This window comes from Pituophis catenifer, unplaced genomic scaffold (assembly GCF_029215685.1).
Source record: "Pituophis catenifer annectens isolate HBS135680 unplaced genomic scaffold, rPitCat1.0.hap2 SCAF_8, whole genome shotgun sequence".
Lineage (NCBI taxonomy): Eukaryota > Metazoa > Chordata > Lepidosauria > Squamata > Colubridae > Pituophis > Pituophis catenifer.
In genome coordinates this window covers 23,140,068-23,157,812 of record NW_027256888.1, presented here as the reverse complement: position 1 = coordinate 23,157,812, position 17,745 = coordinate 23,140,068, and the positions used below count along the sequence as shown (strand labels likewise).

General features: G+C 42.2%; 1 protein-coding gene across 3 annotated transcripts in view; it reads right to left on the bottom strand.

The window, feature by feature from the left end:
- OTOP1 (otopetrin 1) overlaps positions 1–17,745 on the bottom strand; it is a 71,400-nt gene that overhangs the window by 17,688 nt on the left and 35,967 nt on the right. For all 3 annotated transcript variants that reach the window (XM_070948297.1, XM_070948295.1, XM_070948296.1), the window contains exon 4: positions 16,950–17,080. In XM_070948297.1, coding sequence (XP_070804398.1) covers positions 16,950–17,080 — 131 coding nt within the window. The remainder of the gene's footprint in view (positions 1–16,949; positions 17,081–17,745) is intronic.

Sequence of the window (17,745 nt, the reverse complement as noted above, 5' to 3'; positions counted from 1 at the left end):
CCCCTACAAATGTGGAACCAAAAGGAAAGAAGTATATAATGGAATCCATGGCTGCCAAACACCACCTCCAAACATCACCTCCATCAGCTTTACAGATGGCAACGAAGCGGCTCAATTATGGACCACTGCACTAGCATGGTGGCTGGTTAGCAAGATCATTGTAGACTTGGCAAGTCCTTCACCATCAGCAAAATGAGGAAATATATAACATATATTTTATATTATCAAGTCAGGAAAGTAAAGGCTCAGAATGAACAAAGACTTGCAACAAAAGCCAAAGATAATTTTTAAAAGTTTCTGTTAGCATATTAATAAGAAAAAAGTCAAGGAAACAGTAGGTCCACTAAAGAGAGAAGATGGCAAGCAAGTAACAGACAGTAGGGAGAAAGCAGAGCTGCTTAACTAATTCTTTGCAGCAGTCTTCACGTGAAAAGAAATTAGAGCCCGACACACCAAAACAACTACTGTAAAAGACAAACTAGCAATAAAAATTAAAGTAAGCAAGAAAATGGTAAGAGAACACCTCTCTTGACCTTGATGAATACAAATCACCATGACCTGACAGATTACATCCCAGAATTCTGAAGGAGCTGGCAGATGTTACCTCAGAACCAAATCCTGGAGCACCGGAGAAGTACCTGAGGATTGGAAAAGGGCTGATGTGGTTTCCATCTTCAAGAAAGGAAAAAAAACCCCAGACCCAGGAAATTACAGATCAGTCTAACAATACCTGGGAAGATTCTGGAAAAGATAACCAAAAAACAGATCTGCAAACAACTAGAAGCAAATAAAGTTATAACTAGTAGCCAGCACGGGTTTGTTAAAAACAGATAATGTCAAACCAATCTTATTTCATTCTTTGATAAAGATACTAAATGAGTAGACCCGTGATGGCGAACCTATGGCACACATGCTGGAAGTGGCATGCAGAACCATTGTCCGCTGCTCTTCTGGGTTCTGGTGCGCCAGGCAGCTGGTCTTCACACACGCGGGAGTACCAGAAACCGAAAGAGCAGTTACCCAGTACACATGTGCATGCCGGGAAGATGATCTTCCTCTTTCCAGTATGCACATGCACGCTGGCTACCTGGTCTGGTTTCTGGCATACACGCACATGTGAAGAACAGCTTGCGTGCCCAAAGACACAGAGATGGGATCCCAGGGGTAACTTCCTAGGGCAGCCGAGCTGTCAGCCAGGATCAGCGGGCTGGGGCTTCCCTCCCTTCCCACCCGAGCGGGCTTCTTGCGTGGCCCCAGCCCTCCAGCCCACGGTGATGCACGTCCATGGTCCAGAGGGCTGGCCAGCTCGGGCACCCCAGAAGAGCAGCACCAGCAGCACTGCTTGTTCTCGGTGGTGGGGGGGGATGGCAGTTCTTCTCCAGAATCCTGGCCACAAGTGACAGGGTAAGAACCGTTACGCAACCCCGCAGCCCCAGAAGAGTAGCAGGGGCAGGGCTGCTTGTTCTCGGTGGCGGGTGAGGGGGGCGGGGGGGACCAGCTGCTACGGTGATGCAATGATGCACTGATGTAATGATGAGAATGAGTCAGCAAGGTTTTTAGCTGTTATCCCTTTAACAGCCTGTATAATAAGAAGAGGCCCTATTAGGGCATCTCTCTCTCTCGCTGTGTGTTCTTCCCTGCTGTAATTTACTGATTGTTTTGACTTCTGCCTGTAGTACGTGTATGTATAATATCTATTCTTTTGTAGATAAAACCACTATTTATTACAAACCTCTGTTTGCTGTTATTGCTCCTGGATTGTCTCACATAGTAAAGCTGTGTGCACTTTGACAGGTTATGGGCCCAGACCAGAGAGAAGCCCAGAGTGACTAGAGATACCAGAGAGATGAGAAATCCAGTGAGAGCTTGCTCCAGAGTCAGAGAGGTTGTGTATTGTGGTTTGTTAGTGGTTGATGCTTGTAACGGAAACAGGCAACATGGATTCCGTCAACATGGGAGGTTTTGTGGTGTCTCGGCTAAATGAGACAAACTACCTCTCCTGGTGTGTAAAGATGGAAATGTACCTGCGAAGGGAGGAGTTGTGGATGATAGTTACTGATCCACCAGCAGTTCTGGATGATGGGGACCGAAGAAGAAATGAAAAGGCATGAGCCAGCATAATCCTGAATTTGGAGGACAGTCAATTGATACACGTGAAAGGTCTCCAGTCTGTGAAAGAGTGCTGGGAGATTTTATGCAGCGTTTATATGAGAGAGACTGCAGGTAAGTATTGCTGACAAGAAGAATATATAAAGCATAACTGAAACTGGGAGAGAGCATGTCTATACATTTGCAGTCCATGAGAAAGACATTCCTAGAGCTAGAGGAAAGAGGAATGACGTTTACTGAGGCACACAAGGTATATGTAGTGCTCAGTTCATTAGACACTTCATGGGATGTTCTCATTACTAGCCTAGAGTCTATGCAAGAAAGGGACTTAACCATGATGTATTTGACTGGCCAATTGCCTAGAGGAAGAACAGAAACAGCTGGAGAGGCAACTAGGAAGGGGAGGAGATAACGCTCAGCCCAGGCCAACAACTGCAACATCCCAGGATGCTAGCAAAGCAGCTGAGACTGTTTACACGGTGAAACATTGCTTCACGTGTGGTTCTACAGAGGACCTCCAGAGACACTGCCCTGAGAGGTGAAACAGAGAAGCATCAAGACAAGGGTGTAGGGCTACTCAACCCATGAGGAGTGGTCCTTCATTATCTTTTTATTCCCTGGCAGCAACATTGTCTGAAAACACTAGAAATACTTGGTTGTTGGACAGTGGGATGAGTCAGCATATTGCAAATAACCCACAAATGTTTTCTGGCTTGAGACCAGCTAAGCAAACATTTGTCAGTTTGGCCAATGGACAATGGTCTGCTGTTAAAGGGGAAGGTAAAGGCTATGTACCTGAGATCGGGGAAACATTAGACAATGTATTGTACGTACCAGAATTAGACCATAATCTATTAAGTATTTCAAGTTTAAATAGTTAGGGGTATGAAATACTGTTTGCTGTTTGCTTTCCATAAGGAAAGGTGGAAGAATTCATGCACGGGGTGTTAACCAGGATAATCTGTAGATACTAGGAAGGCAAGAGAATGATTGGGCATGAACACTTACAAACACTCCCACACATGACAATTGTGTATATTTATTGCATAGGAGACTGGGCATGCAAATTTCAGAGTACTAAGAAGATGCCAGACCTAGTTGAGGGACTTAAGCTAAAGCAATGCAAAATGTACTTAGATTGCTCTGTTTATAAAGAGTCAAAGTCTAGGGTGCATCCTGTGAGTAAGAAAAGTTCAAGGCAAACAAACAGAGTCTTGTAATTAGTGCACACTGATTTTATTGGTCCTATTGCACCCGCTCTAGGAGGAGCTAGGTATGCCCTAGTCATAGTGGATGATTACACTAGATACAGATTTTGCTATCTGCTAAAAAGCAAGATTGTATTGCAACAGTTCAAGCAATGGGTAAGACTTGTAGAGCACAGGTATGGCTGTAAAGTATGCCAGCTGTAAACAGACAGGGGAACAGAGTTCATGTCTGATAATTTCCAAAGATGATTGAAAGGTTTAGGCCAGTGATGGCTAACCTTTTCTGGACAGAGTGCCCAAAGCACACCTGAACCCCCAAAATGTAATGCGTGTGTGCCCCCTGCACGTGCCAAACCTCTGCGTGCATGCACATGTGGCCCTCTGTGCACGTGCCCTGCCCCCTGCATGTGCCCCGTGCCCCGCATGTGCTCCACCCCTGCGCATGCATGGCAGAGTCCCAGCTGGCTGGCAGGAGGCGCACGCGCATGCATGGCAAAGCTGAACTGTGGCAATGGCTCATGTGCCATCAGAGAGGTTGCTGCATGCCACCTCTGGCACGTGTGCCATAGGTTCACCATCACGGGTTTAGGCATAAGGCATAGACTTACGAATCCGTACTCGCCAGCAGTAAATGGAGTGGTTGAAAGAAAAAATTGTGTAATGCAAACCATGAAAGACTCACTGCTTGCAGATGCAGGAATGAGTAGACTGTACTAGGGGGAAGCTATGGAAACAGCCAATTATTTGATAAACAAAGTATGGAGCATAGCTATAAATGAAACTCCATATTTCCTATTATATGGAAGAAAACCTTCATTGGCTTATCTAAGAACATTTGGCAATTATGCCTGGCTATATAGTGCCAAAGGCCCCAGAAGAAAAGGACAGAAAAAGGTCAGGAAACTTAGGTTTATTGGATATGAGCCAGGTTTCAAAGGTTATAGATTCACAGATGGAACCAGAAAGGTGGTAATTTCACAATCTGCTAGTTTTGCAGAACAAAATAATTGGAATAGGGTGCATGCTAATTTTGAGGTGTTCATGCCAATGCATAGCACTAGTTCTCCAGAAGGAGAAGCTATACAAAGCCTGATAAATAGGAAACAGGAAAGCAGGTCAGAAATAGTGGATATAGAAGAGGATAGACCTGAGATAAAAAGAGAAGTTAGAGATGCAGGAACAGATGATACCTAGGATTTCTGAAAGAAGCAATAAAGGTGTATCTCCTGATCAGTTTTCTGCAAGTGGGGTTAGAGTATGTAGTGTTTGGTATGAACCCTGTAATTACCAAGAGCTGTGGTCATTGCCTCAGGCAGAACAGGGCAAATGGAAGGAAGCTATGGACAGTGAAATCGAGTCTATGAATGTGCATCAGGTTTTTACCCCCATAAGAAGGACAAAAGTTTCACCCAGTCAATATGTGTACTTTTGGCTTTTCTTGCCTAAGTGTAGGACTTTACTTTTCTCTACATTGAATTTCATTTTGTTAGATAGTGTTCAAGTCTGTCAAGATCCATCCGGATCTTGAGCCTATCTTCTAGGGCAGTGGTTCTCAACCTTCCTAATGCCACGACCCTTTAATACAGTTTCTCATGTTGTGGTGACCCCCAACCAGGGGTGGGTTCTAAATTTTTTTACTACTGGTTCTGTGGGCGTGGCTTATTTTGTGGACATAGCTTGGAGGTCATGTGACCGGGTGGGCGTGGCTAGCTGGTCATGTGACCGGGTGGGCGTGGCTATGTGTATAGGGACTACTCAGAGGGCTGAAAAAAGTCATTTCTGACAGGTCCTCGCACTTTTGACTGGTCCTCACACTTATGGCCATCCTCACATTTATGCCCGTGCAGCATTCTTAACAACCATGTCACTCATTTCAGAACTGCTTCTCTTCAACATGGTATAAGATAGGGCAAAAAACGTAAAATGTGAGGACAGTCGTAAATTCGAGGACTGGTCAAAAGTGCGAGGACCAGTCAAAAATAACTTTTTCAGCCCTCTGAGTAGTGCACAAAAGGACTACCCTGTGCACAAAAGGACTACCCAGAGAGGGCTGAAAAACGTGATTTCTGACAGGTCCTCGCACTTTTGACCGGTCTTCGCAGTTATGACTGGTCATCATTTATGCCCATTGTACCATTCTTAACAACCGTGTCACTCATTTCACAACTGCTTCTCTTCACCATGGTGACAAGATAGGGCAAAAACGTAAATTGTGAGGACAGTCGTAAGTTCAAGGACTGGTCAAAAGTGCGAGGACCAGTCAAAAATAACTTTTTCAGCCCTCTGAGTAGTCCATATGCATAAAAGGATACAGCAATAGAGAGGGATGAAGGAAGGGAAGGGAAATTAGAGTAGGAGTGAAGGTAAGAGAGGGAGGAAGAGAGGAGGAGAAGGAGAAAGAAAGAGGAAGTAAGGAGAAGAAGAAGAGGGGGGGAAGAGAAAGTAATTTTGTTACTTTATTTTCTTTGAACAGAGTATTTGGCCGGTTCACAAATTTAAACAGTTGTAGGAGGTTAGCACCCACCCCTTTCCTAGAAGAATGAAATATTTTGGGAAATATTAAAAAGGCAGAATATTATATTTCCCTGGATGAGAAATGGAGAAGCATATTTTACAGACAAAGCAGCTCCCACCTTCCTGCCCCCCACCCTTTGTTAATGAGCCAGAGGCAGAAAGTCAATCCTTTGTCAAAGGACATTTGCAACACAATAGCAACAGAAACTAACACAATGGGCCCCATCAAGCCATGTAATCCTGTCCACCATTAAACCATCTTTCCAAGCAGTCTCCATGTTTCCAGTGTCTTTTTCCCCACTTGGAGCAGAACCCAGAAGGATATTTCTTCCAACACAGTATTTAGTCATTTCAATTAAATTTACAATTTCTATATTTCCTTTTTACCATATTTATTCCTCATCTATTTTTTAAAAAAACCAATATTACCCTTCATCCTCATCTCTAATCTTAATCAAATTCAATTTTTCTCTTCTATTCTATATTATACCCCTTCGCATTGTCATCTATTTTTATATCCATCCTCACATTGGTTAATTAGGTAATACAGTTGTTTTAATACAAATTCAACATTTTAATATAAATCAATTAGTTATATAACTATCTTTTTTGTATATTAATCAATATGAACATGAATATTCCAATTATTTCCATGCAATCCAATTTCTTAAAAATCAATTAATTATATTTACCAATAATAATAAACCAAATAATTTCCCCCATATATTCCTCCAAACCATAACTTAACCATTTCTGCTTTCAACATAATATACAATTAATAGTATCTCAATTATTACAATTCCCTAGTTAAATAGAGCTTTTTTTCTTTTGTGTTTTAAAATCTTGAACCTCCTCTTGCCCTAAATTTCCCATTTTTTGCAGTTTTGCACCTACCTTTTTTGGTGAGGAAAAAGAAAAAGAAATCTCTCTGCCTCATTTTGTCACGTTGCAGCAAAGACCCTTCTTTACTTTCAATTTCGCTTTTCAGCATAGCTAGGGGGAAAAAAATTTGCTCCAGGAATTTACCTCTTTGCAGCTAGCTCTTTGAAGCCCCGCGGCAAGAATTTAAAGTTTTTTTCCCTCTAGCCATCAGCTGGGACTCAGGAGGCAGCAATAGATTGGGAGTGGGCGGGGTAAATGAACGGCGATCAGGCAATCCAACAGAGGCAGAGGGTGAGGGTGAGTGAAGGCGTGGGGGGGGGGAGCGAGAGAGGGCTTTGGCGACCCCTGTGAAATGGCCGTTCGACCCCCAAAGGGGTCACGACCCCCAGGTTGAGAACTGCTGATGTAGAGGAAGCTGTACCAGTATTTGAAGACAATGTTGCATGTATAAAAATGGCAACAGGAGAATGCATAGGAAGATAGTAAACATGTAGACATAAAGTATTATAATGTTAGGGAGACTGTAAAGGATAAACTGGTAAGATTACAGCAATGTTCAACTGAACATACAGTAATATAACTGATATGTTAACGAAGCCTTTAACTGTAGACAAGCATTGAGAATATCTCAAAGGATTTGGATTGACAACTATTCAGCTTTAAATGGGAGTAGTGTCAGGGTAGTGATTTAAGAGCTGACCAGCTGCTACAATGATGCAATGATGCACTGATGTAATGATGGGAATGAGTCAGCAAGGTTTTAGCTGTTATCCCTTTAAGAGCCTGTATAATAAGAAGAGGCCCTGTTAGGGTGTCTCTCTCTCGCCGTGTGTTCTTCCCTGATGTAATTTACTGATTGTTTTGACTTCTGCCTCTAGTATGTACATATTCTTTTGTAGATAAAACCACTATTTATTACAAAGCTCTGTTTGCCGTTATTGCTCCCAGGCTGTCTCACGTAGTAAAGCTGTGCGCACTCTGACAAACTGTACTCAATGAATAGTCCTTAATGGTACTACCTCTACATGGAGAGACGTAAATAGTGGGGCCCATTCCATTCCATATATATAAAGCTCATAATGACAACTAAAAATCAAGGCAAGATTAAAGGTTTTTAAGAGCTGATTTCAATAAATTTGGAGAGAGCTTAGGAAGGATTCCATGGATGAGAATCCTCAAGAGGAAAACAACCTTAGGGAAACTGAAAAATGATATTATAAAAGACCACTCTACTACAATTCAAAAGAAGAAAAATAAGAGATCTCAAAAGAAACTAGCATGGCTGAATAAATAACTCTCTGATAAACTGAAAGACAAAAAGGACAAGTATAAAAATGGAAAGATGGACAAATAACTAAAGCAGAACATCATCAAACAGTTTGAACCTAGAAAAATGAAGTCAGGAAAGCTAAGGCTGAAAAATGAACTAAGGCTTGTGTAAAAAATAACAAAAAAGCTTCTTTCAACATGTAAGAAGAAGAAAAAGTCAAAGAAGTCATTAGTCCACTAATGGGTGATAATAACAAGAAGGTGATGAGGAGAGAGAAAGCAGAACTGTTTAACTCATTTCTTGCATCTGTCTACACAAAATGAAAAAACAGTCCAACCTATAAAAAAACCCTGTAAAATGCAGGTTAGGAATCTAAGTCAAAATAAGTAGGAAAATGGTAAGAGAACACTTAACCATTCTATATGAACTCAAATCACCAAGAGCAGATGGATTATATCCTAAGGTTCTGAAGGAATTGGAAGATGTGATTTCAGAACCACTGAACCATATATTTCAAAGATGTTACAGCACCAGGGAACTACCAGATGATGGAAAAGCGCTGATGTAATTCTCATCTTCACAAAGGGAAAAAAAAAAGATCCAGGAATCTACAGACCTATCAGCCTGACATCAATATCTGGGAAGATTCTGGAAAAGATAATCAAGCAATGAATCTGCAAACACCTAGAGCAGGGATGTCAAACTTGCAACCCGTGGGCTGGATGTGTCATGTGCTGGCCACCCCCACCCCCATTTTAGCAAAGGGGGGAAAATCATGATATGTCATGTGATGACAATGTGATGCTGTGAGTTTGACATTCCTGACCTAGAGGCAAATAAAGTTATAATCAGAAGCCAACATAAGTTTCTCAAAAACATCTTATTGCATTCTTTGACAAAGTGACAAAATTAGTGGACCAGCAAAATTCTATGGATATAGTTTACTTGGACTTCAGTAAGGTATTAGATAAAGAAGATCACAATCTACTACTTGATAAGATAGAAAAATGTGGGTTAGACAGCATCACCACCATTTGCAACTGGCTGACAAACTGCACTCAACATGTAGTCCTTAATGGAATTGCATTTACATGGAGGGAAGTATGCAGCGGGGTGCTCTAAGACTCTGTCTTAGGTTCAGTAGTCTTCAATATTTCCATCAATGATTTAGATGAGGAGATAGAAGGGGGAACTCACCCAACATACCAGAAGATAGGCTCAAAATACAGAAGGAACTCGACCAACCTGAACACTGGACCCTATCTAACAAAATGAAATTCAATGGTGGGAAAAGTAAGGTTTTACATTTAGGCAAGAAAAACCAAATGTTGTCAGATCCCTAAAACTGATACTGCCATTCAATTGGGAGAAGAGGGAGACTTGGATTTGATTTACTAGCATTGCCTGTGTCAACAGATATTTTACAACCTATATCTTGGCGCCAAAGAGCCCTGAGATCCCCTTAACATTGAGGAATGTTTATGACAGCTATGTGGGCTGTTTCACTTTAAAGAAAAAAGGAGAAATGATGTGAATACATACTTATCCGGGTTCTCAGGGCAGCTGGTAAAGAAAACATCTTCACACTTGTGTATTGGCTAAAATCTGCATTCTGGCTTAAGGGAGGGGTCTCTACTGCTTTAATCCTACTTGTCTTGCCTAAGGGTATTCAGACCTTGCTTTGAATTCATTGTCTCACTCCCGGTTTCTTTTGAAATACTCTGTTTCAAGAGCTTTTACTTTCTTAAGTTGGGAGGAGAGGCAATCCTTACAGAAAGCAAGGTCTGCAAAATGGTCAATCCAGAGAAGCAATCTTCGCTCTACTGAGGGGACCTTGCAAACCATGTCTGAACGAAGCAGAGAACTGGGAGAAGCCGAATGCTGGGGGGAGACATCAACCACCACCCAGTCAAGATGCCTGTTTCGTATACCTCATCGGAGAGGATGAAGTAACCCTGGAGAATCCTGAAAAACCCCACTGGTCAATTGGTATCGGGAAGAAAGACAGCTGGGATGAAAGAACCAGAGGAGTCACTCTCAGCCGCGGCAACCAAAAACCAGGGTGGAAACTGGAACTAGAAGCCCTTGCTGACCAGGGGTAACTAAGCGAAGCACCACTGAGGGAGGATTGTCTGAAGAGGTATATAACTCAATTGGTGATGGAAACTTTGGAAAATCTCAACATCCGAGGGGAGCCAGGATGACAACCAAAGAGCGCTGAAAGGGCAGCAGTCGCGGATGACGCCAGGGGAGGAACCCCATTTCTGGAGTCGCCTATTGAGCAGATGGCACAGCAGCAGTGGGAGAAGACCCAGCAAACCTTCTCCCCCAGGCAGCACGCACACCGGTGCCCATTCCCAACCAGCCCCGAGTCCCGCAACTGGAAAGAGAAACTCCCTCCCTTGGGGTGAAGTTTGATGGGAATCCACAGCAATTAGGATTCTTTGTGGCACACGTGCTCACCTACATGCAAGAGCATGGGCGTGATTTCCAAACCCCAAGTGCGAGCCCCTAGCCTTAGAGGGTGCTGCTGCCAGATGGATGGTGACCCTGCATAACGCCAATGCACCAGAACTGCGGGATTTCAACAGGTTCATGATGGCCCTGCGCCGAAGGTTTGAGGACCCACTAGCAGATCACAAAGCATGCGACCGCATTAAGATGGTGAGGGAGGGACGATGGCCAGTAGAAGAGTATATTGAAGAATTCCGGGACCTCGCATGTCAGGTGAACTGGACAGAGGATATTTTGGTGAGCTGTTTCAAGGATGGGCTGAGTGATGATCTATACAATGCCTGTGTGGCCCGAGGTGCACCGAATCACCTACATGAGTAGTACATCACCGCCGAAGAAGCTGAGATCAATATGGCCAGAAACTAGTACCGAGCGGGGCGAGCATGGAAGAAATCCCTACCACAATGGAAGCAAGAGCCTCTCAAATCACAAACCGCATTTTCTCCAAAATCCTCAGCCTGTTTCAAGTGTGGAAAAGAGGGGCACCGAGCTGCAGAATGTCGTTCGCAAACACCTGCCCAGAACCACCCGCCGGGGGGGGGGAACTTGCAAAACCTGGCCAGCGCAGGAAGGAAACTGCCCTGAGGAGCAGAGAGATCGTAGAATTTCCATTCCCCCCCCCCTCTTTGGGGAGGAAACCCTGGCATCTCAGCAAGAGGAATCATACTCATTTGGAAGCGATCCAGAAGATGAACCACTGGTAAGCAAACCAATTAAACAGCTTACCCTCCCCTTTAGACTATTTATCCCAAACCGGGACAGGGAGATAAATATCTCTGCTCTAGTGGACTCAGGGTGCACCTGTTGTTTGATCAGCCCAACCCTAATAGGGAAGCTGGGGATTAATTTAAGAAAGCTGAAAACCCCATCGCTTTTTGCCAACTAGATGTTAGCAAATAGCAGGAGAGAAGCCAGCGTCTTTTGCCACTGAGCCTCTAAATATAGGTATCGGAATCAATGAGGAAATACATTTATAGTGGCACCTGGCATGGAATGGCCGTTAGTCTTAGGCCTTGCATGGCTGAAAAAATGGAACCCCAAAATCAATTGGAAGCAAGGCATCATAAAATTTCAGATGCATGTGACTTTTGCTGAGAATCCACATAAAGGAACTGAGGAGGCAGAGAACCGAGAAACAGCCATGCCTGGTCACACCATGCCAACTGGGGGCATACCCATAGAATACAAGGATTTGGCTGAAGTTTTTAGTGAAAAAGCCTCAGACAAGCTCCCTCCCCACCACGCCACCGACTGTGCGATAGAAATCTTACCCGGCGCTAAACTCCCTAAACCCAAGATGTACAGCATGTCACTGAGGGAGTAGGAAGAGCTGAGAACATTTATTGAGAAAAACCTAGCAAGGGGTTTCATCGAGCCAGCCCGACCAAAAATCGCAGCTCCAATGTTATTTAAAGAAAAAAAGATGACTCAAAATGTCTCTGTGTTGATTTTATGAATCTGAATACGATCAGTGTGGAAAACATGTATCCCCTCCCCCTTAGGAAAGATATGCTAGCATATCTCGTTAAAGGGAAAAAATTTTCAAAGCTAGACTTAAGGGAGCTTACTACCGTGTCAAAATTAAGGAGGGCGACAAGTGGAAAACAGCATTTAACACCCCCCTCAGGTGCTACCAATTCAAGGTGCTCCCCTTTGGGTTACAAGGATCCCCTGCAGTGTTTATGCAGTTAATAAATGAAGTGCTACATCAGCATTTGTATAAGGGGGTCCTGATCTACTTGGACGACATTTTAATATATATCGAGACCAAAGCAGAACATGTAAAACTAGTCAGGGCAGTTTTAAACAAACTCCGCTCTGCCAAACTTTATGCTAAACTTTCTAAATGTGAATTTCACCAAGAGAAGATTGACTATTTGGGGTACCGCATTTTACACCAGGGTGTAGAAATGGACCCTCAAAAAGTGCAGGCTGTATTTAATTGGGAACCACCACCCACACATAAACAGTTACAGAGCTTCCTGGGTTTTGCCAACTTTTATCGCCACTTTATCCCCGTTTTCGCTCCAGATTGCCCTCCCCATTACCACACTCTTAAAAATGAAGAGGGAGGGCAACCCTAAACCAAAGCAGCCTTTGAACTGGACTATGGAATGCCAAGCAGCATTTGAAAAACTTAAAACAGCTGTTCTCAGCAGAACCAATTCTAAAATACCCAGACATGGAGAAACCATTTGTCATACAAGCAGATGTCAGCAATATGGCAATAGGAGCGGTCCTGCTTCAGAAAAATGAGCAAGACCAGCTACAACCATGTGCTTACACATCCAAAAAGTTGAATGAGACTGAACAAAGGTGAGCCATTTGGGAGAAAAAGGCTTATGCAGTTTGTTGGGCACTGTTAACCTGGAGGCATTTCCTAGAAGGAAGTAAGACCCCTTTTGAAGTCTGGACTGATCATAAAAATTTAGAAGCCCTAAAGACCTCAAGGAAACTCTCCCCAAAACAAGTACGATGGGCTCACTACTTTAAACGGTTTGATTTTACTCTAAAATACCTCCCCAGGGGGAAAAACTTTCTGGCACATGCGCTATCCAGAAAACCACAATACAATAGTGTGAAGTCAGACGTAATCAAACCCATAGTACAAAACAATCAATTAGCCGCTAAAGTAATCACCAGATCCCAAGCAAAAGAAGAAACATTGACGGACAATGACACCACCCAGACTTTTAAACAAGCATTGGCCACCGATGAATGGTTTTTGAACCAGAAATCCAGCTATCTGATGAAAGAAGACTTGGCTTGGATGGGAGGGAAGTTGTATGTTCCAGCCAGCCAAAGACTATGCTTAATGGTAAGGTGCCACGACTCCAAATTAGCTGGACATTTTGGTTTTGTGAAAACTTTACACCTTATTAAAAGACAATTTTGGTGGCCATCAATAAAAAAGGACATAGAAAGCGATGTAGCTAGCTGCCCCATTTGTGCAGCAAAAAGACGTCAGGGGAAAACCCCAGGTCTATTGCAGAAAGTAGCTGAGCCTTCAGCGCCACAGAGAGAGATTGCTATGGATTTCATTGTAGAATTACCAAACAGTGCAGGAAATACTGTTATTTGGATCGTGACAGACCTGTGTTCAAAACAGGCACATTTTATACCTTGCCAAACAATCCCAACTGCTAAAAGTTTAGCCAAATTATTTCTAATACACATTTATCGACTTCATGGAGCTCCACAAAGGATCATCTCCGACAGAGGGGTTCAATTCACCTCCAAATTTTGGAGGGCATTTTTGGACTTACTTGGTACTGGCCAGGGGTTGAGCTCCTTTCATCATGCGTGTACTAATGGTACGTCTGAAAGATTGAACTTGGTGCTAGAACAATATTTAAGATGTTTTATTAATTTTCCACAGGATAACTGGACCAAACTTTTACCTTTTGCTGAGGTTGCGTTTAATAATGCTGTACACTCAAGCACTGGTTTTACCCCTTTTAGAGTAGCGACAGGCCAGGATTTCAGTCCCATGCCTGAACTACCCACAGAAGAACCCACCATCCCTTTACTTAAGGAGTGGATGGATAATTTGCAAAACACATGGCCAGTGGTTAGATTAGCCTTAAAGGAAGCTAGAGAGGCTTTTAAAATTCAAGCTGACAAGAAAAGGATGGAACCCAAACCTGTCCATCTTGGAGACAGAGTATACTTATGTACAAAATTTCTGAAATCATTACAACCATCAAAGAAACTAGGGCCAAATTTCATTGGACCTTTCCCTATCACTATGGTCATCAATCCAGTAGCAGTTGAACTACTACTTCCAAAGACACTCAGGCAAATCCACCCAGTATTCCACATTAGTTTACTCAAGCGAGAAGTAATCTCATCCCTCAGACCACCTGCATCTACACCACCTGTTCCCATCATGATTGAAGGTGAACAACACTTTGAAATCAAGGAAGTCCTTGACTCTAGGATCCACAGAGGGAAAATCCAATACTTAGTCACTTGGAAATATTTACCATCAGCCCACAACAAATGGGTCGCTAAACATCATGTTAGGGCTCCAACCTTACTGAGAAAATTTCACTCCTAATACCCTAACAATAATTAATATACTATCATGAAATTTTTGTTTATATATATTTTTTTACAGATGGACCCTTCCGTTTTCTAAGGAAGGTAGCATGTCAGATCCCTAAAAGTGATACTGCCATTCAATTGGGAGAAGGGGAAGACGTGGATTCGATTTCCTAGCATTGCCTGTGTCAACAGATACTTTACAACCTATATCCTGGCGCCAAAGAGCCCTGAGATCCCCTTAACATTGAGGAATGTTTATGACAGCTATGTGGGCTGTTTCACTTTAAAGAAAAAAGGAGAAACGATGTGAATACATACTTATCTGGGTTCTCAGGGCAGCTGGTAAAGAAAACATCTTCACACTTGTGTATTGGCTAAAATCTGCATTCTGGTTTAAGGGAGGGGACTCTACTGCTTTAATCCTACTTGTCTTGCCTAAGATACCCTTGCTTTGAATTGATTGCTGTCACTCCTGCTTAATAAAAGGTTCCTTTTGAAATACTCCGTTTCAAGAGTTTTTACTTTCTTAAGTTGGGAGAAGAGGCAATCTTTACAGGTATAGAATAGGCGATACCTGATTAAATCACCTGTGAAAGGGATCTTTGAGTCCTAATGGACATAAATATGAGCCCATAGTGCAGTGGTGAAATGCTATTTATAATTTATTTATAGTTTATAATGCTTTAAAAAAGTTTTCAAAAAGGTTCCAACAATCGTGCGCCACAGCTGTGATCATCGGAACCTTTGTTTTATCTTTTTAAAGCATTTTTTTACTACCGGTTCTGGAGAACTGGTATTAAAAAATGATTTTAAAAAGTTTTTAAAAAGATTCCCAAGCTCACACGCCACAGCTGATTTCCACTCTCGCTGTTCTACTTATCTTCCCAAGCCTCCTTTTGGCGCATATTGTGCATGTGCGCGTGCAGCACACCTTTGGCGCATATTGTGCATGTGCGCGTGCAGCACACCTTTGGTGCATAATGTGCATGTGTGTGCGTGCAGCGTGCACTTGGCACACATGCGCAGCCAGCAAACCGGTAGCAAACCAGTTCAGATTTCACCACTGCCGTAGTGTGCTGTACCTGTCAAAAAAGCCAACACAGTCCTAGGCTGCATTAACAGATGGATAGAATCAAGATCACATGAAGTATTAGTACCACTTTATAATGATAAGATCATACTTGGAATATTGCATCCAGTTTTGTTCGCCATGATATAAAAAAAATTGTTGAGATTCTGGAAAGAGTGCAGAGAAGAGCAACAAAGATGATTAGGGGACTGGGGGCTCAAACATGAAGAATTGGCTGCAGGAATTGGGTATGTAATGAAAAGAAGGACTAGGGGTGTCATGATAGCAGAATTTCAATATCTAAGGGGTTGCCACAAAGAAGAGGAGGTCAACCTATTCTCCAAAGCACCTGAAGGCAGGACAAAAAGCGATGGATGGAAACTAATCAAGGAGAGAACCAACCTAGAACAAAGGAGAAATTTCCTGACAGTTAGAACTATTAATCAGTAGAACAACTTGCCTGCAGAAGTTGTAGGTACTCCAAAACTGGTGATTTTTGAGAAAAGATTGTGACAACCATTTATTTGAAATATTTGAACAGGGGGTTGGACTAGAAGGTATCCAAAGTCCCTTCCAAATCTGTTATTCTTTTAAATCCAAATATAAAAGAATATACAGAAGTACATTCTTGACACGTTTAGTAAAATTAATTTCGTGTAAAACCTATATATCAAAGATGATGGCTACCCTTTTCTTCACCATTTTCTAGGAACAAGTCCCACTCTGTTCAGAGGGTTTCTCTTTATTGTATACATACAATGAATTCCTATTAAAGAGCAAATAGCAGGAACCCATATCAGGAGCAAGCAACTGGATATCTAAAACTATGAATCCCACAGCATTTGGAACCTGAAAACAAATCTCCAGCTCCCGGATTGTATGAGTCAGGCTGCCAAAATGTAGCTGCAAAATGTTTGATAGAAAATTTCTCCCCCTTACTATCCAAAAAATTAAGGATGGGCAGGTGTCTGGGAATTTGCCCAGGATCCAGAGCCAAGTGTCAGTAATCTTGGCATCAAAAATTGGCAGTAGGAGTTTAGGATTGGTTTTTCTTTTTCTACAGTTTAAAGGTGGAGTAGAAATGGTTCTTTTCCTGATCCCATTTATACTTTTCAACATCATGCAAAATGACCCCCAAATTATTCAACCCTGTTTCTTCATCTATTGCAGAGTTGGCTGTTGTATAGTTCTAGGAAACAGTAAGAAAAAAAAGGACACAATTAAGATATTGAGTGCAATGATCCAACTTCAGACTACTTTCTAAAATTCCTAGTTATAGGTCAGTTAAGTTACTGGATAGAAACACTTTCCCAAATGTACTAAGACCTTTTCTCACCTATTGATATGTTTCCAAATCCAAGAGTAATTAACCTTTCCTTGTGTTCATTAAGTTGATGCTTTGATTCAGCTAATATACCATTTGTCCACAAAAGCAAATTTGTAAACACTGAATGAATTACTCCAAACCTAAAAAATAAACAATGCGAACATATTATATTATATTATACACATAATTTTCCAGTATGAAATTTTGATGATACAACATTTTTTTTAATGTACCTACGTAAATACACTATACCAACATAGCTCTACCCCAAAGATGCATTCCATTAAAAGAACAGGCTGGGGAAACCATGCAGAGCCAGTGTCTAGACTCCAATACCTTCATCAGTAGTGGGAGGACATCTTTTGTCACTCTGAGGCAGCAGCCACACATCTTGCTTCTAGAATAGGAGAAGTCCTAGATCATCCTCTCTCCAACAGAGAGAAGAGCTAGCAAATGAATGAGAGCAACAGAGGCTTTTTCTCAGTCCTGCCTTTCCCCATAAGCCAGACCTTTCAGGTTCATTAGTAAAATGGAACATGAAATATAGTAAAGCTTTCCAAACTAAATCACTAAACAATGTATGCTCCAATTCTATTTTTCAGTTTACCTTTGTCCTATAATTTATTATATAAATTAACAGTAGACTGCAGTGATCTTCTGTATGCCAAAGTTAAATTTTCATGAGAAAAAGGTGGTTACTGGTGAGTACCTACTTAGAAAAAGGTAGAGGAGGAAGAGTTATAACCAAGGCAACACTCAGATAAGAGACCTTTCGGCCCAAACCAGGAATGTAAGTTGAGAAAAC